This window comes from Colobus angolensis, unplaced genomic scaffold (assembly GCF_000951035.1).
Source record: "Colobus angolensis palliatus isolate OR3802 unplaced genomic scaffold, Cang.pa_1.0 Scaffold179, whole genome shotgun sequence".
Classification (NCBI taxonomy): Eukaryota; Metazoa; Chordata; class Mammalia; order Primates; family Cercopithecidae; genus Colobus; species Colobus angolensis.
In genome coordinates this window covers 7,001,068-7,026,185 of record NW_012114921.1, presented here as the reverse complement: position 1 = coordinate 7,026,185, position 25,118 = coordinate 7,001,068, and the positions used below count along the sequence as shown (strand labels likewise).

Genomic DNA, 25,118 nt, shown 5'->3' with positions numbered 1-25,118 from the left:
TAGTAGAGACGGCGTTTCACCGTGTTAACCAGGATGGTCTCAATCTCATGACCTCGTGATCTGCCCGTCTCGGCCTCCCAAAGTGCTGGGATTACAGGTTTGAGCCACCGCGCCCGGCCTATTGTATTCTTAACCCATCTGTGCGTTTGTATTTAAAATACATCTCTTATGAACATTGTATAGTTCTGTCTGTTTTTCCCAGTCTGATAATCTCTGACCTTTAATTGGAAGGTGTAGTCCATTTACATTTAATATTAATTATCAGTAGGATTGAGTTTAAGCCTATCATCTTGGCAATTGTTTTTATTTGTCATGTTCCTTGTTCCTTTTCCTCTCTTTTCCAGTCTTCTTTTAGATTTATTGATTTTTTTTTTTTTTTTTTTTTTTTTTTAAGGATTCCATTTTATTTCCTCCACTCGGTAGCTACACTTTAAAAAAAAAATAGTTGCTCTAGAGAAGGGTTTTCAACCTCCATATTTTTGACATTTTGGACCAGATAATTTTTTTTTCTTGAGGCTGACCTGTGCATTATAAACCTGACCTCTACCCACTAGGTGCCAGTAGCATATGCCCCCTCACCTCTGTTATGAAAATAAAAAATGTCTCCAGTGATTGTCAGATATCCTGTGGGATGAGGAGAGGCAGAAAAATTACTATTGGTTGAGAATCCAGCTTTAGAGCTTACAGTATGCATTTTCAATGTATAACAGTCTACCTTGAAATAATATACCATTTCATGTATTGTGTTAGAATCTTAAAAGAGTACTTCTATTTCCTCTCTCCCTTCCTTGTGCTATGGTTGTCATACACTTTAATTCTATATATATTTATGAACTTCACATTGCCTTAATTTTTTTGCTTTAAACAGGTGATTTTCTTTTAAAGAAATTACAAAAGAGGGGAAAACATGTCTTTTAGGTTTACCAGGTTCATCTTATACTTTTCCTACTCCAGCCTTGGAATCAGTCATTTTTTCAAGAAGTCTTAGTTTCTTATAGTAGAAAGTAATAATTAGAAGCTAAGAGATGGGTGCTGGATATGCTCATTGCTAGGGTGTGTGTGTGTGTGTGTGTGTGTACACATGTACATCTGTATTTTCATATATTAAAAGCTGAGTTCATAGTGATACATCCAATTTCAATCAAACATTGCATGTTAATTTGTTTCCTCTCTCTCTTTGATAGTGAAAAACCTAACTTCTATTATCTTGAATATACTTATTTATCAGTTTCCTGATATGTAACCAATCTCACATTATTGCTGCTGTTGCCTCCTCTCCTATGCAGATGCTGTCCTCATTCCTCTCAGGCACTGACATCTGCATACTGCTACCTCAGCCCAGCTGAGTTCTTCTTCTTCTTCTTCTTCTTTTTTTTTTTTTTAAGAGATGGGGGTCTCACTCTGGCACGTAAGCTGGAGTATAGTGGCATGATCGTGGCTCACTGCGGTCTATAACTCCTATGCTCAAGGGATCCTCCCACCTCAGCCTCCTCAGTAGCTGGGACTACAGGTACATGCTGCCATGCCTGGCCTTCTTGTTTCCTTTCAAAGCGTCCCTTAGTCTGTGATTGATCTTGATCTGTGCAACAGCTCTTAGAGACACAGGGCAAGGAAAAATTCAACAAATGAGGATGCTGAGGTCTAGAGAGTCATAGTGATTTCTCAAGTTTTATCCTCCATCTTTATCATTCTCTAGAGACATTGTACATATGAACGTGATATTATTTAAGACCTTTTCTGTAAGACAGTGTATTTGTCATGGTGGGGATGTGGTAGAGGAAGGTGTGAAAAACATCCTAAGTACTTGAGAATTAGGCTGTTAGTTTCTTTTTATCATTTAAGCATGCTTAAAAAGTTAATATGATGAGTTATATTCCAGGTTCTCTCAGTTAGGAATATTAACTTATTGACGGATAATAGTCCTTTTAGATAGTTGATGAATTCAGAAAAATTACAGATGAAAAAACTGGGAGAGGGAAGAATATCCGAAACTCATACATCTTTAGTGAAAGTTACTAGTACTCCTTACCTATGTGTGCTTGCTAATATTAGAATCCCACTGAAAAGAACCTCATATCATCAGAATCTTTTTGCTGTGGCTATGTTGAGTATGCCCATTTACAACTTTTCATGTGATGATTTAATGATTCAGAGTTCTTAAGAAATGACTTTTTCTGTTTTTATTTAAATTTTTTTTTCCTCTTCACCATTCTCAGAGAAAAGGAAATGAGTTTATCTTGTTCAAAAGATGAATGTGAGTTATTTCATGGATGCTATGTTTAAATTGACTGATTAGTACCTGAAAAATAATATTTGAAAATATATAACATATAAATAAGATGCAAAAATTAATAAAATTGCTTTGTTCTTATATTATTCACATTGAGAACCTACATTTTCTAATAGAAAATCTGTTAAGAGACAGGTCTGGGAACATCCTGTCTGATAATTTGTTTCTTTCATTCTCACTCTTCACCAAGGGAAAATCAGTTTGTTTTTAAAATCTGAGAACAATGGTTACCTCCCTTGCAGAGTTTGAGGACTAGATATCATATATGTAAGGTGCCACACATTTTATCTGACACTAGGTGCTCAATAAATTGTACTTTTTGTTGATTTCCCTAGTCTTTAAACTATTATCTACTATGATAACCAGAAGTAACTTTAATGTTGCTTTCCTATCAAATTCTCCTTTCCCTTACTCCGTTTCTACAGGTGTATCTACATCAGCAATCAAAATGGCATCAACCAGACTTCCTTCCCCCAAAAGCTTAGTGAGTGCTCCAACTCAGATTCTTGCGCAGTTCCCTAAACAACATCAACAATCTCCTAAGCAGCAGTTATATCAAGTGCAACAGCAGGCACAGCAACAAGTGGGCCAACCTTCTCCAGTAACTCATCAGCAACAGCCGCAGCAGTCTCCTTTGCCACCTGGTATTAAACCTACCATCCAAATCAAACAGGAGTCAGGTAACTGGAAAATGTTTATAAGATATGGTAATTCTGGCCGGGCGCGGTGGCTCAAGCCTGTAATCCCAGCACTTTGGGAGGCCGAGATGGGCGGATCACGAGGTCAGGAGGTCAGGAGATCGAGAGCATACTGGCTAACCCGGTGAAACCCCGTCTCTACTAAAAAAAATAAAAAAAAAAAAAAAAAAACTAGCCGGGCGAGGTGGCGGGCGCCTGTAGTGCCAGCTACTCGGGAGGCTGAGGCAGGAGAATGGCGTAAACCTGGGAGGCGGAGCTTGCAGTGAGCTGAGATCCGGCCACTGCATTCCAGCCTGGGCAACAGAGCGAGAGTCCGTCTCAAAAAAAAAAGATATGGTCATTCTTCTTTATTCACCAGTTTTTTGAGTCTGCCAGCCTATGAACATGGTATGTCTCTTCATTTATTTAGGTCTTTGACTTTTTCAACAATGTTTTACAGCTTTCAGCATGCAGATTCTGTGTATGTTTTGTTAGATTTCATTTTCTTGGCTTGATTATAATTGGTATTATGATTTTAATTTCAATTTCTAGATGTTTTTTGTTAGTATATAAAAATAGTGTTGATCTTGTATCCTTTGACCTTGCTGAATTCACTTGTTAGTTCTCAGAGTATTTACATAGATTCCTTGGGATTTTCTGTGTACACAACTGTGTCATCTGTAAATAGGGACAGTTTTATTTCTTCCTTTCCAATCAATATGCTGTATATTTCTTTTTCTTGTTTTATTTCATTGACAAGAGCTTCCAATACTATGCTGAATGAAAAAGAGTGAGGGAAGTGGACATCCTTGCTTTGTTCCTAATCTTAAGGAGAAAACATTCAGTCTTTAACCATTAAGTATGATATCAGCTGTAGGCTTTTTATAGATGCTCTTTATCCGGTTGACAGAGTGCACTTCTGCTACTAGTTTTTGGGGAGTTTTTATCATGAATGAGTGTTAGATTTTGTCAAGTGTTTTTTCTGTTCAATTAAGTTTTTTCTTGTTTAGTCTATTGATATGCTGGATTATATTGATTGATTTTCTGTTAAACCAGCCTTGCGTATTTGAAATAAATCCCACTTGGTCATGATATACAATTTTTAAAATACATTGCTGGATTCAATTTGTCTCACTATTCATGAGACATTTTGGCCTGTAGTATTCTTATTATTTTTGTTTTGTTTTGTTTTTTGAGACAGAGTTTCGCTCTTATTGCCCAGGCTGTAGTGCAATGGTGCGATCTTGGCTCACCGCAACCTCCATCTCCTGGGTTCAAGCTATTCTTCTGCCTCAGCCTCCTGAGTAGCTGGGATTACAGGCATGTGCCACCATACCCAGCTAATTTTGTATTTTTAGTAGAAACGGAGTTTCTCCATATTGGTCAGGCTGGTCTCGAACTGCCGACCTCAGGTGATCCACCTGCCTCAGCCTCCCAAAGTGCTGAGATTACAGGCGTGAGCCACTGTGCCCAGCCATAGTATTCTTATTTTATACTGCCTTTGTCTGATTTTGGTCAGGGTAATACTGGCCTCATAAAATGAGTTTGGAAGTATTTATTTCCTTTCTATTTTCCTTTCTATTTTTGGAAAAGCCTGTGTAAGATTTGAAGTGAATTTCTTGTAGACAGCATACAGTATAGTTATATATTCTCATATCAACTTTGCCAATAACTTTTTTTTTTGTTTTTGAGATGGAGTCTCGCTTTATCACCCAGGTTGGAGTGCAGTGGTGCAATCTCGGCTCACTGCAATTTCCGCCTTCTGGGTTTAAGCAAGTCTTCTGCCTCAGTCTCCCAAGGTAGCTGGGATTACAGGTGCACTCCACTACACGCAGGTAACTTTTGTATTTTTAGTAGAGACAGGGTTTCACCATGCTGGCCGGGCTGGTCTCAAATGCTGATCTCAAGTGATCTGCCCACTTCAGCCTTCCAAAGTGCTGCAATGACAGGTGTGAGCCACTGCATCCGGCCAACCAATCTTATAACTTTTTTTTGTTTTTTGAGACGGAGCCTTGCTCTGTCGCCCAGGCTTGGAATGCAGGGGTGCGATCTCAGCTCACTACAACCTCAGTCTCCCGGATTCAAGCGATTCTCCTGCCTCAGCCTCCCGAGTAGCTGGGACTACAGGCGCCTGCCACCACACCCAGCTAATTTTTTGTATTTTTAGTAGAGACGGGATTTCACCGTGTTATCCAGGTTGGTCTTGATCTCCTGACCTCGTGATCTGCCCACCTCGGCCTCCCAAAGTGCTGGGATTACAGGCATGAGCCACTGCACCCAGCCCCAATCTTTAACTTTTAAATGATATTATTTAGATCATTTACATTTAAGGTAATTTTGATATGGTAGTGGTTACATGTGTCATTTTATTATTTTGTTTGTTTCATTTCTTGTTTCTTTTTTCTTGCCTATTTGTAGTTTACTTGAAGAATTTTTAGGGTTTCATCTTGACTTATATATATTATTTTAAAGTATAATTTTTGTTCTGTTTTCTTAGCATTTGCTTATGGTATTACAATATACATGTGTTGGCCATGTGAGGCCAGGAGTTTGAGACCAGCCTGGGCAACATAACAAGACCTCTTTTATAGAGACTATTTTTTGGTGTCTACAAAAAATTTAAAAATTAGCCAGGTATGGTGGCATGTGCCTGTAATCCTAGCTACTTGGGAGGGAGCAGGAGGATTGCTTGAGCCCAGAAGTTTGAGGTTGCAGTGAGCTATGATTACACCACTGCACTCCAGCCTGGGCAACAGAGTGAGAGCCTATCTCAAAAAAAAAAAAAAAAACTAAACCCAAAACAATAAAAAAAAATACTTGTGTTGCCTATCACATTTGACCTTTACACTGCAAATTACTCTATATTTGAAATAATTTTATCTTTCTAGTAAAAAAAGGGAGATTTCAGCATATCTAATAGATTATAAGTAATTATATTAATTACTTAATATAATACTTAAAGTTACTTAATATAATACTTCCTGTTTCTGCAAGGTACCAGTTTCTAAGATCTGTATCAGTGGCATTTTAATTTGTGAATGAATTATTACATTCTACTATATTAATTAATTTTAGGCAAGGTCTTACTCTCTCACCCAGGGTGGAGTGCAATGATGTGATCATGGCTCACTGCAGCCTTGAACTCCTAGGCTCAAGCAATCCTCTTGTCCCAACCTTCAGAGTAGCTGGGACTATAAGTGTATGCCACCACACTCGGCTAATTTTACTATTTTTGTAGAGATAGGTCTTGCTTTATAGTCCAGGATGATCTTGAATCCTGGCTTCAAGCAGTCCCCCTGCCTTGGCCTCCCAAAGATCTAGGATTACAGGTATAAGCCACCAAACCCGGCCAGTTTATTAATTTTTTTGTTAGAGACAGGGTCTTGCTCTGTCACCCAGGCTGAAGTGCGGTAGCATAATGACTGTAACCTTGAACTCTCGAGCTAAAGCAGTTCTCCCATCTCAGCATCCCAAATCACTGAGATTATAGGCATGAGCCACTGCACCTGGTCTATATTTTATTTTTTTGAATAGAGAAAGCATTCTTTAAAAACTGACCAGTATAAAAAGTTAAGAGTGAATAACTTGTCCTCTATCCTTGTCCTCTGTCTAGTTCTCCCTTGCCATTAAGAAAAGCTTAGTTTTTATATATTGTCAGAGTCTCCACATATACAAGAAAATTTAAATATGGATTCTTATACCTCCCCTCCTTTACACACTTGTAAAGCATAACACATGCACCTTGCTTTTCTCCCCCAACGTTTAACAATGTATCTTAGAGATCTTTTTAATATAGTCCATACATAAAATTAAATTGCTTCTTCATTCTACAGTGATACAGGTATACCTCGTTTTATTACACTTTGCTTTATTGTGCTTCCTAGTACTAGTGGGGTTTTTTTGTTTGTTTGTCTGTTTGTTTTTGTTTTTTGTTTTTTTGAGATGGAGTTACCCAGGCTGAAGTGCAGTGGTGCAATCTTGGTTCACTGCAGCCTCCACCTCCTGGGTTCAAGCAATTCTCCCTGCCTCAGCCTCCCGAGTAGCTGGGATTATAGGCACCCACCAACACACCTGGCTTATTTTTGTATTTTTAGTTGAGACAGGGTTTCATCATGTTGGCCAGGCTGGTCTCAAACTCCTGACCTCAGGTGATCTGCCTTCCTTGGCCTCCCAAAGTGTTTTTTACAAATTGAAGGTTTGTGGAAACCCCATGTCGAGTAAGTCTGTAGGCACCATTTTTCCAACAGTGTGCACTCACGTTATGACGTTATGTCTGTGTCACATTTTGATGATTCTCACAATAACTCAAAAAAGTTTTTTTTTTTTTTTTATCTGTTACTTTAATCGGTGATCAGTGATCTTTGATGTTACTATTATAATTGTTTTGGGCCACCACAAACCATGCTCGTGTAAGATGATGTACTTAATCAATAAATGTTGTGTGTGCTCTGACTGCTTCACGAACTGGACATTCCCCCATCTCTCTCCCTCTCCTTGGGCCTGCTTGTTTCCAAAGACACAATGATACTGAAATTAGGCCAGTTAATAAACTTTTCTATGAAGGCCAGAAGAATGAGGAATCTGCAGAAGAAAAGTTGGAAGCTAGCAGAGGTTGGTTCATGAAATTTAAGGAAAGAAACCGTCTACAGAATGTGAAAGTGCAAAATGAAACAGCAAGTGCTGATGGAGAAGCTGCAGCAAGTTATTCAGTAGATCTACTAAGATGGTTGATGAAGGTGGCTACACTAAACACCAGATTTTCAATGTAGACAAAATAGCCTTTTAGTGGAAGAAGATGCCATCTAGGGCTTTCATAGATAAAGAAGTCAATGCCTGGCTTCAAAGCTTCAAAGAGCAGGCTGACTCTCTTGTTAAGGACTAATGCAGTTGCTGAGTTTAAGTTGAAGCTGATGTTCATTTACCATTCGCAAAATGCTAGGATCCTTAAAAAGGATGCTAAATCTACTCTGCCTGTGCTCTATTAATGAAACAAAAAAGCCTGATGACACCACATCTGTTTACAGCATGGTTTACTGAATGTTTTAAGCCCACTATTGAGACCTACTGCTCAGGAAAAAGCAAAAAGATTCCTATCAAAATGTTACTACCCACTGACAATGCACCTAGTCACCCAAGAGCTCTGATGGAGATGTACAAGATTACTATTATTTTCATGCCTGCTAACATAACATCCATTGTGCAGCCCATGAAACAAGGAATAATTTCAACTTTCAGATCTTAAGAAATAAATTTTTGGCTGGGTGTGGTGGCTTATGCCTGCAGCCCCAGCACCAGCACTTTGGGAGGCTGAGGCAGGTGGATTGTTTGAGCCCAGGAGTTTGAGACCAGTCTGGGCAACATGGTGAGACCCTGTCTCTACAAAAAAATTTTTTCTAAAAATTAGCCAGGCATGCTGTGGCTCATGCCTGTAGTCTCAGCTACTTGGGAGGCTGAGGTGGGAGGATTGCTTGAGCCAGGAGGTTGAGACTGCAGTGAACTATGATTGTGTCACTGCATTCCAGTCTGGCTGACTGTCTCAAAAAAAAAAAAAAAAAGCATTTTGTAAGGCTGCAGCTGCCATAATGATTTCTCTAATGGATTTGGGCAAAGTCAGTCTTCTGGAAAGGATTCACTGTCCTAGATGCATTCAGAACATTTTTGATTCATGGGAGGAAGTCAAAATATCAACATTAATAGGAACTTGGAGGAAGCGGAGTCCAACCTCTCTGGATGACTTTGAGTGGTTCAGGTCTTCAGTGGGAGAAATAACTGTCTTCTAATAAAACTTGACTAGATGAGTTGCTTCTCGTGGATGAGCAATGAATGTGGTTTCTTGAGATGGAATCTTCTAATGAAGTAATAGTGCCCTGTCCTGTGGATGTTGTTGAAATGACAACAAACAATTTAGAGTACTATATAACCTTAGTTGATAAAGCAATGGCAAGTTTAAAGGATTGACTTCCATTTTCAAAGAAGTTCTACTGTGGGTAAAATGTTGTAAAACAGCATTCCATGCTACAAAGAAATCTTTTACAGAAGGAAAAATCAATCCATGCAGCCAACTTCACTGTTGTCTTACTTTAAGAAAATGCTGCAACCACCCCAACCTTCAGTATCCACCAACCTGACCAGTCAACAGCCATCAACATTGAGACAAGACCCTCCACCAGCAAAAAGATTATGCCTCTCTGAAGGCTCAGATGATCATTAGCATTTTTTAGCAATGAAGTATTTTACCTTTTTTTTTTTTTTTTTTGAGATGGAGTCTTGCTCTGTCGCCCAGGCTGGAGTGCAGTGGCCGGATCTCGGCTCACTGCAAGCTGCGCCTCCCGGATTTACGCCATTCTCCTGTCTCAGCCTCCCGAGTAGCTGGGACTACAGGCGCCCGTCACCTCGCCTGGCTAGTTTTTTTGCATTTTTTAGTAGAGACGGGGTTTCACTGTGTTAGCCAGGATGGTCTCGATCTCCTGACCTCGTGATCCGCCCATCTCGGCCTCCCAAAGTGCTGGGATTACAGGCTTGAGCCACCGTGCCCGGCCTGCAATGAAGTATTTTAAATTAAGGTATGTACTTTTTTTTAGACATAATACAATTGCACACATAATAGACTACAGTATAGTATAAACATAACTTTTATATGCACTGGGAAACCAAAACTTTCGTGTGACTTCCTCTATTGAGATATTTGCTTTATTTCAGTGGTCTGGAACTGAACCTGTAAACTCTACAAAGTATACCTGAATCGTAATTTATGTAATGAATCCCCTGTAAGGTTGTTTCCAGTCTTTCTTTTTTAAAAATTCAAACAAAATGCAGTGAACAAGCCTATATAATGTCATTTTGTGTGTGTAAGTGTATCTGTAGGATAAAGTTCCAGAAGTATGATTGCTGTGTCAGTTTTGATAGATATTGCCAAGTTTTCATCTTATTGGGATTTTCGATTTATTTTCCTACCAGTAATGTACATGAGTCCCAGTTTCCTCACAGTGCCGCCTTCCCACCGGTATATTTTCAAGCAATTGGATTTTTGCCAGTGTGATGGTGGCGAGGGGATGTTAGTATTTTTTTTATTTTTCATTTATCTTACTGAGAGTGAGTTTGAGAAACTATACGTTTTAGTGCCCTTTGTAATTCGCTTTTTGTGTGATATCTGTATCCACTGTCCACTTTCCTATTGGATCAATTTCTGGGAATTCTCATACTGTCAGGATAATTGGCATTCTGTGCGTTTCATAATTTGCAGATTTTTTTCCAGTTTATTTGTTTGTCTTTTGACTTTATGGGGCTTTCTATGCAAAACACTATTTGTTTATATGTAGTTGAATTTGTCATTGTGGTCTTTAATGCTTCCAGATTTTCCATCACGGTTTATAATTTTTGTATTTAAGTCTTTTGAAATTTAAACTGGTATGAAGTTAGACAATACAATATATTGATAACCAAATGTGATTTGAGTCTGTAATTTTCTTTTTTGTGTCCAGTGTTTGCCAGGTTTTTCTTTGAGCATTATGTGTATTTCCAAGAAAGAATTTTGAAAGTGTTTTTTTTTTAATGCCCTGGAATATTTTTTGTTTAAATTTTATTTATTTATTTAGAGACAAGGTCTCACTGTGTTGCCCAGGCTTAAGTACATCAGGCAATTCTGCCGCCTTAGCCTCAGGCGAGACTACAAGCATATGCCACCATACCTGGCTAATTAAAAAAAATTTTTTTGTAGAGTTGGGGTCTTGCCATGTTGCCCAGACTGGTCTAAAACACCTGGCCTCAAGTGATTCTCCTGCCTTGGCCTACCAAAGTACTGGGATTATAGGTGTGAGCCACTGTGCTCAACCTGGAAAATTTTTTTCTTAAAGAGCTTTATCGAAATATAATTGACTAAGCATTCAATGAACACATTTAAAATGTACAATGTAATGTTATTTAATATATTCACAGATATGTTCAGCCATGATAACAATTGATTTTAGAACACTTCACTTCAAAAGAAAACCCCATAATATGATCTACTACTCCTTGCACCCATTCATTCAGTTTCCTGCCCCCAACCCCGAGTAACCACTAATTATTTTCTGTCTGTAGATTTCTGTACTTTGAACTTTGTTATCAAAGAAATATATGGTCTTTTGTAACTGGCTTCTTGAACTTAATGTAATCTTTTTAAGGTTCATCCATCTTGTAACATGTATCAGTACTTCATTCCTTTTTGTGGCGAATTAAAATTCACATTTTGTTTATCTGTTTGCCCTTTGATATGCATTTGGATTGTTTCACCTATTGGCTGTTACGAATAATGCTGCTAAAAATATTTGTATGCAAGTTTTTTGGTATTCAGTTCTCTTGTGTATATACCTAGGAGTGGAATCTCAGGATCATATGTTAATTCTGTGTTTAATTGTTTGATAAACTGACGTGTTTTCCAAAGCAACGGTACCATTTTACATTCCCACCAGCAGTGTATGAGGGTTCTGGTTTCTCTACATCCATGCCAACACTTGTTATTCTCTTACACTGATTCTAAGTAGTCTGCTTTGTGTAAAGTATATTTCACTGTGGTTTTGATGTGTACTTACCTGATAACTAATGATGTTTAGCATGTTTTCATGTGCTTATTGGATCTTTTATATATTTTCCGTGAAAAAATGGCTATTCAGATCCTTTGCCCATTTTAAAATTGGGTTATGTGTCTATTTACCATTGAGCAATATATATATCTATACCATTTTACATGTACATGTATGGTTTTATTTCTGGTGATGGGAATGTAAAATGGTACAGTTTATATCTGCTGGTGGGAATGTAAAAAGGTACAGTTGCTTCGGATATGTAATTTGCAAGTATTATATCTCATTGTCTGAATTGTCTTTTTACTTTCTTGATGGTATCTTTTAAAACACAGCAGTTAGCTGGGCTCAGTGGTCCCGCCTGTAATCCCAGCACTTTGGGAGGTCAAGGTAGGTGGATCACTTGAGGTCAGGAGTTTGAGACCAGCCTGGCCAACATGGTGAAAACCCATCTCTACAAATAAAAAAATGAGCCAGGCGTGATGATGTGCACCTGTAATCCCAGCTGCTCGGAAGACTGAGGCAGGAGAACTGCTTGAACCCAGGAGGCAGAAGTTGCAGTGAGCCAAGACTGCGCCACTACACTCTAGCCTGGGTGACAGAGCAAGACTCCGTCTCAAATAAATAAGTTAAATTAAATACTGTAGTTTTTGATGTCTAACTTTTCTATTTCCTTTTTGTTGCTCATGCTTTTATTGTTATAACCAAGAATCCTTTGCCAAATTCAGTATGTTAGAGATTTACTCTAAGTTTTTTTCTAAGAGTTTGGTAGTTTTACCTCTAAGTGTAAATGTTTGATTCATTTGAGTTAATTTTGTATATGTGTGATGTAAGGGTCTCTCTCACTTCATTCCTTTGCACATATCTCTTCATTTGTCCCAACAGAATTTTTTAAAAAGACTGTTTTTCCCTCATTGAATGATCTTGGCATCTTTGTCAAAAAGCAGTTGTATGGTTTTATTTCTGGCCTTTCAATTCTGTTCCATTGATCTACATGTCTTATGCCAGTACCATACTGTTTTGATTACCATTGGTTTGTAGTAAATTTTGCAATCAGGAAGCATTTGAGTTCTCTCCTTCTTCTTCCTTTTTTTTTGAGACTGGGTCTTGCTCTGTCACCCAGGCTAGAGTGCAGCTGTGCGATCTCAGCTCACCGCAACCTCCGCCTCTCGGGTGCAAGCGATTCTGCCACAGCCTCCCGAGTAGCTGGGATTACAGCTACGTACCACCATGGCCAGCTAATTTTTGTATTTTTAGTAGAGACGGTTTCACCATGTTGGCCAGTCTGGTCTCGAACTTCTGACCTCAGGTGGTCCACCTGCCTCAGCCCCTCAAAGTGCTGAAATTACAGGCAGGAGCCACCATGCTGGGGCTCCCACCTGTGATTTTTAATTCTTTTTTTTTAAAGATTGTTTTGGTTATCCTGAGTCTCTTGAAATTCCATATGAATTTTGGAGTTAGCTTGTCAATTTCTAGGAAGAAGTCAGCTGAGATTCTGATATAGGTTGCATTGAATCTATAGATTAATTTGAGGAGTATTGTCATCTTAACAATGTTAAATCTTCTGATCTGTGAGCATGGTATGCTTTCCTATTTAGATCTTTAATTTCTTTCAATGTTTTGTAGTGTTCAGAGTATACGTTTTGTATTTCTTTTGTTAAATTTACTCCTATTTTGTTCTTTTGGTGCTATTATGAATGCAATTGTTAATTTCACTTTTTAGATTGCATATTGCTAATTTATAAATTTTTGTGTGTTGACTTTGTATTCCTGCAGCCTTTCCAAACTCATGTCTCATTTATTAGTTATAATATCTTTTAGTGGATTCCTTGTTTTTTTTTTTTTTGTTTTTTAATAATATAAAGGATCATGTCATCTGCAAATGGGGTAGAGTTTCTTCTTTTTCAATCTGGATGCTTTTTTTTTTTTTTAAATAGTACAAAGGATCATGTTGTCTGTAAATGGAGTAGAGTTTCTTCTGTTTCAATCTGGATGCTTTTTTTTTTTTTCTTTTGCCCATTTTCTCTGACTTGAACTTGTGGTATAATATTGAATAGAAGTGTCAAGAGCAGACATCACTGTCTTTTTCCTTATTCTTTCTATTCATAGAATTTCTTTTAGTGTCTCGTGTAAGGTGGGTCTGCTAGCAACATATTCTCGCAGATTTGTTTATTTGGTAAAGTCTTTCTTCATTTTTGAAAGCTAGCTTTGCTGAATATAGGATTCTTCGTTGGTGGGTTTTTTTTGTTTTTGTTTTTGTTTTTTCACTTCAAATGTGTTATCCAACTGCCTGCTGGCCTCATTGTTTCCTCTGGGAAGTCAGCTCTTACGTAACTTTATTGCAATTCCCTTGTAAGTGGTATGTTGTTTTTCTCTTGCTATGTTCAAGGTTTTCTTTTTGTCTTTGAATTTCAGCATTTTTACTGACATATGTCTGTTTATGATCTTTGTGTTTATCTTATTTGTAATTTGTTGAGCTTCTTAAACATGTATGTTACTGCTTTTCAATACATTTGGAAAGTTTTCAGCTGTTATTTCTTTGAATATTTCTTTTTTTCTCTCTCTTCCCACCTCTGGTACTTCCGTTATATGTATGTTGGTGTATTTAATGTCCCACATTTCTCTGAAGCTCTGTTAATTTTTCTTCATTCTTTCTTCTCTTTGTTCTTTAGCTCACATAAACCTCTACTGATCATTTTTCAGATTTGTGAATTCTTTCTTCTGCCAGTTCAGATCTACATGTGAACCCCTCTAGTGCATTTTTTAGTTCAGTGACTTTACTTTTAACCTCCAGATTTTCTGTTTGGCTCTTTTTAAAAAATAATTTCTATCTCTTTATTGATCTTTATTTGATGTAATATTGTCCTCATAGCCATTTTTACTTCTATAAACATGTTTTTCTTTAGTTCTGTGAACATATTTGTAATGACTCTTTCAAAGTATTTTTCAGTTAAGTCAGACATCTGGTTGCTCTTATAGTTTCTGTTGTTTGTTTTTTCTAAGGCATGGGTAATATTTCCTGTTTCTTTACCTGCCTCCTTATGTCTTTGTTAGAAATTGTACATTTTAGATAATATACATACAGCCTTCTGTATCTGTAACTTCTACATCTTCAGAATCAAGCAACCATGGATCAAAAATATTTAGGAAAAAGACAACAAAAATAATAATACAACAGTAAAAAATAATACAAATACAGAAACAATATAGCATAACAGCTACATAGCATTTATATTGTATTAGGTATTATAAGTAATTTAGAGGTGATTTAAAGTATGCAGGAGGGTGTGCATAGGTTTCACAAATACTACACCATTTTTTATAAAGGACTGGAACATCCACAGATTTGAGTATCAGCAGGGTCCTGGAAGCAATCTTCCATGGATACTGGGGGATGACCATGCAGTACCTGGGTACTGGTCTCCCCTCACCAGGGATTTGTTATTGTTATTTGCCTAGTTATTTGTTTAGTGATGGGATCAGTTATTTTAGTGAAGTCTTTATTCCCTCTCCAGCCTGTGCTCCTTCATCTAAGCATCTGATATTACTCCTCAAGGAGGCACTGCTCTGGGTATACTTACAGTCACTTTGGGATGACAGTGGTGTTAGTTTGGCTTTTTTCTGTTCTTTCCTTGACCACACCCAGCTGTTAAACTCTATTAACTGCTGGCTGATTGCTCTGTTGTTTTCAGAAAGCTTTGGAGCATGCATTACTCTATAATCCAAATTTTGACTCCTTTGAAGGAATAGTTTCTGGGGTTCATTTTTGATATTTCTTCTAACCTCACAAAAGCTCTTCCCAGCTTTTATATTATCTGCTTCTTCCCTATAAACTGTCTGCAGTCTAGACTATATGTTCATGACATCTGTGAATCTCTTTCTGGTTGCCTTGCACCGCTTCCTTCACTGTTCTTGAGAATGCCCTTGGTCTTGAACTTCTCCATGCTCTGATATAAATGGAGTTAGTTCCTTTGGGAAGAGATTAGGTGCTATCTGTTTTATGAATTATTTTTATCCTTTGGCAAAGTCTCTGAGCCAGGACTCTGGAATCTGGGGTGGGGTAAGTGGCAGACTTCCCTGACAGACCCCTGCTTTAGGCACTGAGTGTTCACTGAGTGGGAGTGAGGGGTTGGGGAGCAGCCTGAGGTCCTCATAGCTTGCCTCGCTTGGTGGTGGAGTCACTGCCTCACAAGCCAGAGCAAGAGCTGTCAGTACTTTAATATACTCAGTGGTACTGTGCCCAAGGTAGAGCTTTGTCCCCAAACTGGGGGCTGGGCAGAATAAGAGAGCTCTCACATCCATACTTCTCTTGCCCAGAACTTAGCTTTAGCAGTGGGTAGCTGAGGGCAGGATGATATAATCTGAAGTCTGGTTTCTCCTGAGAAGAAAACCTTTCAACTGGGAGCTGGCAGAGAAGGAACCCTGAGTTCTTCACTGCGGCCATCTGGAATGGAATGTCCCCCTTGCTGAGCTAGTAGTGGGGAAGGAGGAAATGGTCTTGGTTTAAATACCACAGATCTTGCCTTTCTCAATGAATTTTTTGAGTTTTTCTTGAGTAGATGTTTTTCATTTACTATTTGCCCTTGGCACCATTTCTGGAGCCTTTCAATGGTGGTTGTTTTATAATTTTTACCAATTTCACTGGGTTAGGGGGCCAGCAGAGCTCATGCCGCCATGCCAGATATCAGTATTTGGAATGACTTTAAGTACATTGGAATTACTTCCTTTAAAAGGACTGTAGAATTCTGCAGTGTAACTATCTGGGCCTGCTACTTTTTGGCAAGGGGGCACAGATCCTGAAATTTTATCTGTGGAAATTTGTCTACATTTTTTCTCTTTTCTGGGGTCAATATTGATAAGTAATACTTTCCTAGAAAGTTACCTATTTAATTCAGATTTTAAACTTATTTGCATATAATTGAGCAAAGTCATTTTATGATTATCTTAATTTTTTTCTCTCTGTGGTTATTTCTTTAGAAGCTTCTTTTTATGTGTGCTTTAAGAATTACTTAATTCTGGCCGGGTCTGGTGGCTCACGCCTGTAATCCCTTTGGGAGACCAAGGCCAGTGGGCCACTTGAGGTCAGGAGTTCAAAACCAGCCTGGCCAACATGGTGAAACCCTGTCTCTACTAAAAATACAAAACAATTAGCCGGGCGTGGTGGCGGGTGCCTGTAATCCCAGCTACTCGGGAGGCTGAGGCAGGAGAATCACTTAAACCCAGAGGTGGAGGTTGCAGTGAGCTGAGATTGCACCACTGTACTCCAGCCTGGGGACAGAGTGAGACTCCATCTCAAAATAATAATAATAATAATTACTGTAATTCACTAATGAAATAAATACTAGAAATTATTCCCCCCACAAACCTCAGTGCTTAAGATGTATTATAATCAGATTTTTAAAATTTCCATAATAATTATTTACTGAATTTTTCTGTTCATTATGCACTTTACAGGTGTGATTTATTTAATCTTAACAACAGCCCTATGAGGTATATACTAATAGGATCATTATTTTATGGAGGAGGAGACTGAGTCACAGAGATTATGTAACTTGTCTAATTAGATACTTAGATATCATAATTGTAACAACTTTGTTGGCTACAAGAAATGTAAAATTATTTAATGCTATTAAATAAATAGATCTGGTTGCTTCCTAATGTCTTAACCTAAATCACCATCTCAAAAAGTAATATAATTTTTAGTTGTCTATAATAACATATTTTAACTCATGAATTATTTCAGTGAAGATAGTAGTGGGGAAAGAGTGTTACCAAAAATTTCCTTCATTAGCTACCAATTTAACTTTCCAGTTGGCATAGGAAATTTTCTTTTAACCCCTTTCTCATTTACCCCGAGAATACTTGCTGGTGACGCTTGCAGCTGTAGCGTTTACTCCAAGATAACTTTGCCACGAAATATCTTGCTTTGATTATTATTTTTGCATTGCTCTATTATATTGACTTTGGAAACAAAAGACATTATTCTATTTATAGCATTCTGTTTTTAGTAGTGGTATTTCCATTTACAAAATATAGTAATTCTCAGTTGCAGAAAATGTCAAATCCTAGAAGCCAGCATTCCTATGTGTGATGTTAACATAGTTCTCAAAAACAGTTTTTATATTTTATTTTCATATTGAAAATCACTCAGATTTGTTTCAGCCTCAGAGAGTGTGTTTATATAAAATTAAATGAATGCTGGCAGCAAGCTACACTTTTTTTTTTCTAAATGGAAAAAGGGTTAAAGGAATGTTTATGTTTGGAAAGTCAATGTAATAATTATGGCATAAAGAAAAATTTAGAAAATTTAAAAAAATAATAACATCACCACCGTAGCACTTTAATTTTATTTTTGCCTATCACCTTCAAGTTCTTGTCCACACACATTTTTTGTATAGGTAGAAAAATAATGTATCTTTTTGTATCCTGTATTTGACAAAGTGAGCTGTTAAAAATTATTTTAAAAGAAGGCAATTAAAAATTTCAAACAAAAAAAGTTCTTTGTCTTTATATTTTTCAACAGCTTTTATGTAAGTTTAAGGAGTTGTACAAATATTTTGGCGAAGTTGGGGATACATAAAAGCACATTACCTTTTGTTTTTGACCTCTTACGCTAGTCCTTTCATCCTAAGTATTTGTATGGAAAGGATTATTTGCCTGTAAAGTTCAAGTCCAGTGGATAATTTGGTTTGAAAGCTCTTATATAATACAATCATAGACAAAAGATTTTTCTTTATGAACTTTGTTAATGTAAGTGTTTTAGTTGCATTTCTGAAATGAGAAATAAACTGAGAAAGATAGAAATTTGAGGATGAAAGTTTAGTTTCATCAGTATTAAAAAAAACTTCTCCTTAGGCAAGACTGAGTAAATGTGTGTGACTACTGCCCTCTTGGGTTGGTATAAGGGACATGTATTTAAAAATAATTTGTGCTGAGATTTATCTTTCTTCTTTCAAAGGTGTTAAAATCATCACACAACAGGTTCAACCAAGTAAAATCTTACCCAAACCGGTGACAGCAACTCTACCCACCAGTAGCAATTCTCCTATTATGGTGGTTAGCAGTAATGGTGCAATTATGACAACTAAACTGGTAACCACTCCTACTGGTAAGTTCTTTTGAGCATCAGTTCATTTATTCATCATACATTCATCAAACTATTTCTCTATACCAGCAATATACTTGACACTTGGGATACAGAGATTTATGGGACAGTTTTTCAAAGAGGCCTTTCTTGATTCTCACACCCCTACCACCCTGATGTTAACTTTCTTTTGTTATTCTTTCTGATGATCCTTTGTTCTTTTGCTTTATAGCACTTCTCATAATTTCTTACCTATCTAGTTGTATGTTGGTTTGTTTAATATTGTTCCTTTTATTGAACCATAAGCTCTATGAGGGTAACGGACCATCTCCATTTTATTTACCATATATACAGAGCTAGTCTGTAAGTAGGTGCTCAGTCAGGATTTGTTGAATGAAATTGACCCAACCCACAAGGATTTCAGTCTGATGAAGTTGAGAAGCGTATATGTTACGTTACAGTTTGCTAAGCATTGCTGAGACTGAGGGAAGCAGAGAATGGCATTGTGCTCTGATAGGCAAGCAACCAGCATATGCTGGAGGAAGTGAGTGTTGAACATTTTGGATAGTAACACTATCTAAAATGTAGCCTTGAGCAGATTACTTAATCCTTCTAAATATTTTTCTTTGTTTATTTGTTTTTGTTTTTTTCTCCTGTTTATTTAAATGGGATAATAATCCCTATGCCATAAGGTTATTATAAGTACTAAATGAAATCAGGTATGTAGAAAGTCCCCAGCATAGTGCTCAATAGTTGTTACTATTAATATTATAATTAGCCTTTACTGTTATTTTAAATGTATGACTCTTTAACCAAACTTTTTGAGGATGGCTAGTATTTAGATGACAGAATTTAAATAGTGTAAAATGATACCTGTCTCAAGCTTATAAGCTGTCATTTATTGGCTAGTGTGTAAAGGTCTTTACATACATTGCACTTAGTCTCCTTTAGGCTTTATGATCTCCATTTTCAGCAACTTGCCTAAGGTAACATAGCCAAAAATAGGCAGAACTGGGGTTTGAACCAGTTTAACTCCAAAACCTGTGCTTTCTTTTGTTTTTTAAATTGCAGTAAAATATATATAACATGAAATTTACCATTTTCAAATATATAGTTCATTGGCATTAAGTACATTGACGTTGTTGTATAACCATCAGCACCATCTATCTCCAAAACATTTTCATCTTCCAAAACTGAAACTCTTGTACTCATTCAACAATGCTTCATTTCCACACTTTCTCTAATCCCTGGCATCACCATTCTGCTTTCTGTCTCTATGTAAAGCCTGTGCTTTTAAACACTATTATTCTTTAGTATTAACTTTATCATACTTCCCCTAAACTTTTCTAAGTAGATAACAGTGTTATGCATATGTGATTCCTCATGTTATGGAAAAGTAGTGAAAAATAATATTTTGTCTATGTTTATGTGTCTGTGTTATAATAAGTGTTTCTTTTTTTAAACAAAAACTGAATTTGAATTTTTTCCAGATGTAATTTGCCAAATTCAAACTATATATCCATATAGCATATTTAATTTGCACTAGTTTTGCGGGTTTTTTTTTTTTTTTCCATTCAGATGTATGCTTATAACCAATTTAAACTAATTCTTCTTGTTGTTCTTCCCGTTCTCCCTTTTTGGGTAATGGTTGTATTTTTCAAAGGTGAATAACTTGGTAAAACCATTTTTTGCAGGGGAGGAGGTGAGTGTTGAAAATGGCTATCAAAGTGGTCCATGAATTTGATTATCATATAATGAAAGAAATTTCTTCAAGTGAAGATGATGTTATCTTAGTCATTTTTTTTTTTTCATTCTCCCTAAGGCATTGATGCTTAATTTAGGAATAGCCTTTCTGAGTTACTGGATTTGTGAGAAACTACAACAGACTCATGTAGTTAGCTTTTAATTCCTGTTTGGAAAAAAGAAAAAAGTGTTAGAAATAGTGGGGAAGGATATAAAATCTTTTGAGACACATGAAGAAAAATAGTCTAACAGGTCTAAAGTTGAGGAAATATGTAAATAGAGAAAATTTTAGGCTAAAGAGAAATATTCCTGGCAACTCTAGGCAGCTTTAACTTTAATCTTTACTAAAATGATAGAATAACCAACCCTTTAAAAGATGGATGTGTATTTAGAGGGTAGCAGATTACAAAGCAATGAAAGTTTGTGAAATTTTAGACAAACAATACTGCCTTATTTGTTCAATGCCAACATTGGGTTTGGCACTAAGACAGCATAAAAAAGATGCAGAGACCTTAAAATCTATGACAGAAATATCTAAAATACTCTGGCAGGAAAGATGATTAAATTTGTTTCTTTTGGCATAAAACTAGTAGAAGAAGGGTAGTGGGAGAAGGGAACAGAGTTAACTCTACTTTTTCTTGGGTTAGTAATTTGATGCAACACATCACAAAATTTTATGTGTAAAATCTAATTTAAATTGATTTGGCTGTAGTACTTGCTATATGTGTTGAAAACTGGCTGTAAAATTATAAATTAATGTCTTGACACCTTGAAATTCCATTTTCAAGTTAGAGCAATATAGATTATATTGAATTACAGTTAAACTGTATTAGTTATCATTCTTCTATAAGCAATGACAACTTTTTCTTTTGCCTTTTCCCTTTCTATAGGCACACAAGCAACCTATACCCGGCCAACAGTGAGCCCATCCATTGGTCGGATGGCTGCAACCCCTGGAGCTGCAACCTATGTGAAAACTACGAGTGGTAGCATCATTACAGTAGTACCCAAATCATTAGCTACCTTGGGGGGCAAGATAATTAGCAGTAATATAGTTTCTGGTAGGTATATCTGAAATATGTTAAAGGTATAGATGGCCTTCATTGAGAAAAAAAAAAAGAACTTATTTCATTGAAGGATTATATTTGATCTCAGTTTTTTGCTTAGAAATCTAAAGCTTTGTTTTAGTCCTTATGTTTCATGATTAAATATAGTTTTTAGTTTTAATATTCAATATTCACATATAAAGCTTTTGATAGTTTTAAAATGGAAAGAAACTTTAGTTGCTTTTAGTCAGAGTGGAAAGATTATAGTTTATATTTGCATAGAGATTTTTCATTTGCAAAGTATTCTCCTATTTGTCAACCCATTCAGACCCCATAACAACTCTGAGGTGGTTGCTGTTGTGCTAAATTTACAAAGGAAGATAGGTTTGGGTTTAGAGAGATCAAATTGACCTGTCCAAGACCAATTAGAGTTAGAAAGTGGAAGAATTATTATTTGTTCTAAATATGTTTTAGGGAACATATCTCATAATTTCAATTACTAATGTCACTTTAGTTTATTAAAAATATTTGAATAGTTTATTTGCTTTTTGCCATTTATATTAACTTTGCTTTTCAGAAATATTTTACTTCAATAGTGAAAGCCAACCATCTGCCTATTTATTGGTATGTGGAAACCATACCTGGTTTTTATTGGCTCATTAATCTCTGCAGTTCTTGGGTTGTGAACCCTAATGTGGAATGTTAACATGGCATCTGTTTTCATTGATTATTATTTTTAATTAAAATGATGTAAATAATCTCCGATTAAGCAAGACTGTAGACTTTAATTGTCTAACATTTTTGTAGATGAGTCATATTTTGTATGCCCCAGGTGAGTTGTTCTAACATTTTAAAGTCAAGGGATTGAAGTTCCTGGCAGTAATTTGATGTTGCTGATAACTCAGGGAGTTAAAAAAAAAAAAAAGCAAAGTAGAGCACGGTATTGGCATAAAGTGCTGTATTTAAAGCTGTTAGTTTTGGCTCTACTTTTAAGTGTAAATGAGAAAATCCAATGTTTGCCAGACTGAGGAGGGTGAAACCAGTAGGGGAAGAATCGTCGTACTCCAGCTTTTAAGAGGATATTTTAAATAACAGTTAAAACTTAAATTATAATTTATTACTTCACAGTATCTTTACATAGTATAAAGCGCTTACTCAATTAAACATTTGTCAAAAAGGGATCATGTATTTCATTGGTAGGTAGTTTTTTATGACCTTAAGGATTTTTCTTTACTTATACGTGAATTTGTAGTTTCATATAGCTTGAAGGAATGTTTAGATGTCACGAGTCCTCTATTTTCAGACCTAATTCATAATGTAGCTGCTTTGTACCTGATTAGAGCAATACAAGCAAGCACATTTTCCTAAAAGCAGAGATGTCATTTGAAATTTACGTATCTTATACAGGTATAACGTGTTATCCATCTTTGTATTGAATTATAAAACCATTCATGGTTAGTTGCTACTTCAAGTGCATGAGTGTACATGAGTAGAGACTTTTCCAGCATTACAGGATATACTTGGCATACAATTTAAACAACTTTATTCATTGCATGGTGCTCATTACGTCTCTCTCTCTGCTTCACTGACACTTTTATTCCAAAGTGTTTTATTCCTTGTGTTACATCTCACTGTTCTCTATAAAGACAGTTTTCTTATTTTATAATATTATTGTTGATCTATGATACTGGGATTATAGGTTAGTTTTAAAATCTTTCATTGCCTGTTTATAGTAAACTGTTTATTGTTTACTATAAACATTGCATTGCCTGTTTATTGATAAGCCTGGTTGAATGAATTTACACAGTTTTCTGTCTTCATCCATGAGCAGATGCTTTTTCTAGGGTCCCATCTCCCCCAAACAAAAAAGAAGTACTTTCCTTTTTTTTTTTTTAAGACAAAGTCTCACTCTGTTGCCCAGGCCAGGGTGCAGTGGTGTGATTGGCTCATTACAGCATCAGCCTCCGGGGCTCAAGCAATCCTGATACCTCAGCCTCCCAGGTAGCTAAGACTACAGGCCCACACCGCCATGCTTGGCTAATTTTTGTATTTTTTCTAGAGACAGGGTTTTGAGTGTCACCCAGGCTGGTCTCAGACTCCTGAGCTCAAGCGATCTGCCCACCTTGGCCTCCCAAGGTGCTGGGATTACAGGCATGAACCACTGTGTCTGGCTTTTTTCTTAAAATACACTCACACATCTAGCTATAAGAATAGAAGGCTTAAAAAAAGATACTTTCCCTCTCATTGTGGGGGAATTTGGAAACTACAGCAAGGTTCAAGGAAAATTAAAAACCTATGATTTTTACTATCCATAGGACTGTGTTAAAATTTAGGTATATTTCTTTTTATTCATTTTGCTATTCATTTATTTGTATAAATGTATGTGTGTGTGTATATATATTTTTTAATTGGGATCCAATATGGTCAGATTTTATCCTTGTTTCCTGTAGTAGTGTTATTTTCCCATGCTAGTAAATGTATTTTGACACCCCCCCCTCATATTTAACCATTTTCTTATTGTAGCAAGTTTCAGGTTGCTTACAGGCTGTCTTGTGTGTGTGTGTGTGTGTGTGTGTGTGTATCGTTATAAATAATTCTATGATGAACATTATTATACATAAATTATTTTGTGGAATTCTTACTTCCTCTGTATAAATATCCTAGAATGCAATTTAATGCTTCCAGAGTACTTTCTAGAAAGATCACTTTGTTCTTTTTATTAGAACAAGCAGTTAAATGGAATCCATGACTATCTTTAGAGTTGATTCATATCTTTTTTTTTTTGAGACAGAGTCCTGCTCTGTCACCTAGGTTGGAATGTATGTAGTGGTGTGATCTCTGCTCACTGCAACCCCTGCCTCCCGGGTTCAAGCAATTCTCCTGCCTCAGCCTCCTGAGTACCTGGGATTACAGGCGCCTGCCACCACACTCGGCTAATTTTTGTATTTTTAGCAGAAACAGTTTCACTGTGTTGGCCAGGATGATCTCAAACTCCTGACCTCAGGTGATCCACTTGCCTCGAGCTCCCAAAGTGCTGGTATTATAGGCGTCAGTTACTGTGCCTGGCCAATTCATATTTTATAGAATCAAATATTTATTTACATGTTTATATATTAGATTATCAGATTTGTATGTTTTTTTGTGAGCTTTGTTGAGGGTTAGATGAATAATTATATTGGATTCTTCAGAGTTGAACTCACTACCTTGATTCTGGGGACATTATGAGAACCTGTGACAATAGCAAAACTTTAATTCTCCTGATCTTTAGTACAGTGTCCAGGAAAGAAGCTGTTGTTTTTGTACTTTTTCATTCGTTCATTCTCTGAGCAAAGCAACATAAAACCTCACCTAAGAGATCAAGATTGTCAGGTAATTTTAGAATCTATAAATAGAATAGTAAAATCTGAGCCAATAACTTTGTGTTCTTCTTTAAGCCTACCTATTATAATGCCCAGACTTTTACAGGGATCTTTTTTAAAAATAAGAATGCCTGGAATGCATCAATATCATAGTTCATTATTATCCAAATGGGATTTACAGTTATTTGCACCCATTATATCTCGATTGTTTTATAAGTGAAGACTATATAGGTGGGTCCTTCTGATATGCTACGAGCCAGATGCTCTGTTGTGTGTTGTGATACAGAGGAATATATGCATGAGTTTTATTATCTGCCCTAAAGAATGCTAAGCAAGTGAACTTGTATAATTCTGTTGT

The 25,118-nt window shown here is 36.6% G+C and overlaps 1 protein-coding gene across 5 annotated transcripts in view; it reads left to right on the top strand.

The window, feature by feature from the left end:
• The window catches only part of LOC105509639 (chromosome unknown open reading frame, human C11orf30), a 105,879-nt gene that overhangs the window by 47,317 nt on the left and 33,444 nt on the right, over nt 1–25,118 (top strand). For 4 of the 5 annotated variants that reach the window (XM_011938962.1, XM_011938960.1, XM_011938963.1 and 1 more), the window contains 3 exons: nt 2,716–2,970; nt 18,487–18,636; nt 21,246–21,416. In XM_011938962.1, the coding sequence (XP_011794352.1) occupies nt 2,716–2,970; nt 18,487–18,636; nt 21,246–21,416 (576 nt within the window). The remainder of the gene's footprint in view (nt 1–2,715; nt 2,971–18,486; nt 18,637–21,245; nt 21,417–25,118) is intronic. The other variant, XM_011938964.1, reaches the window with a different exon arrangement.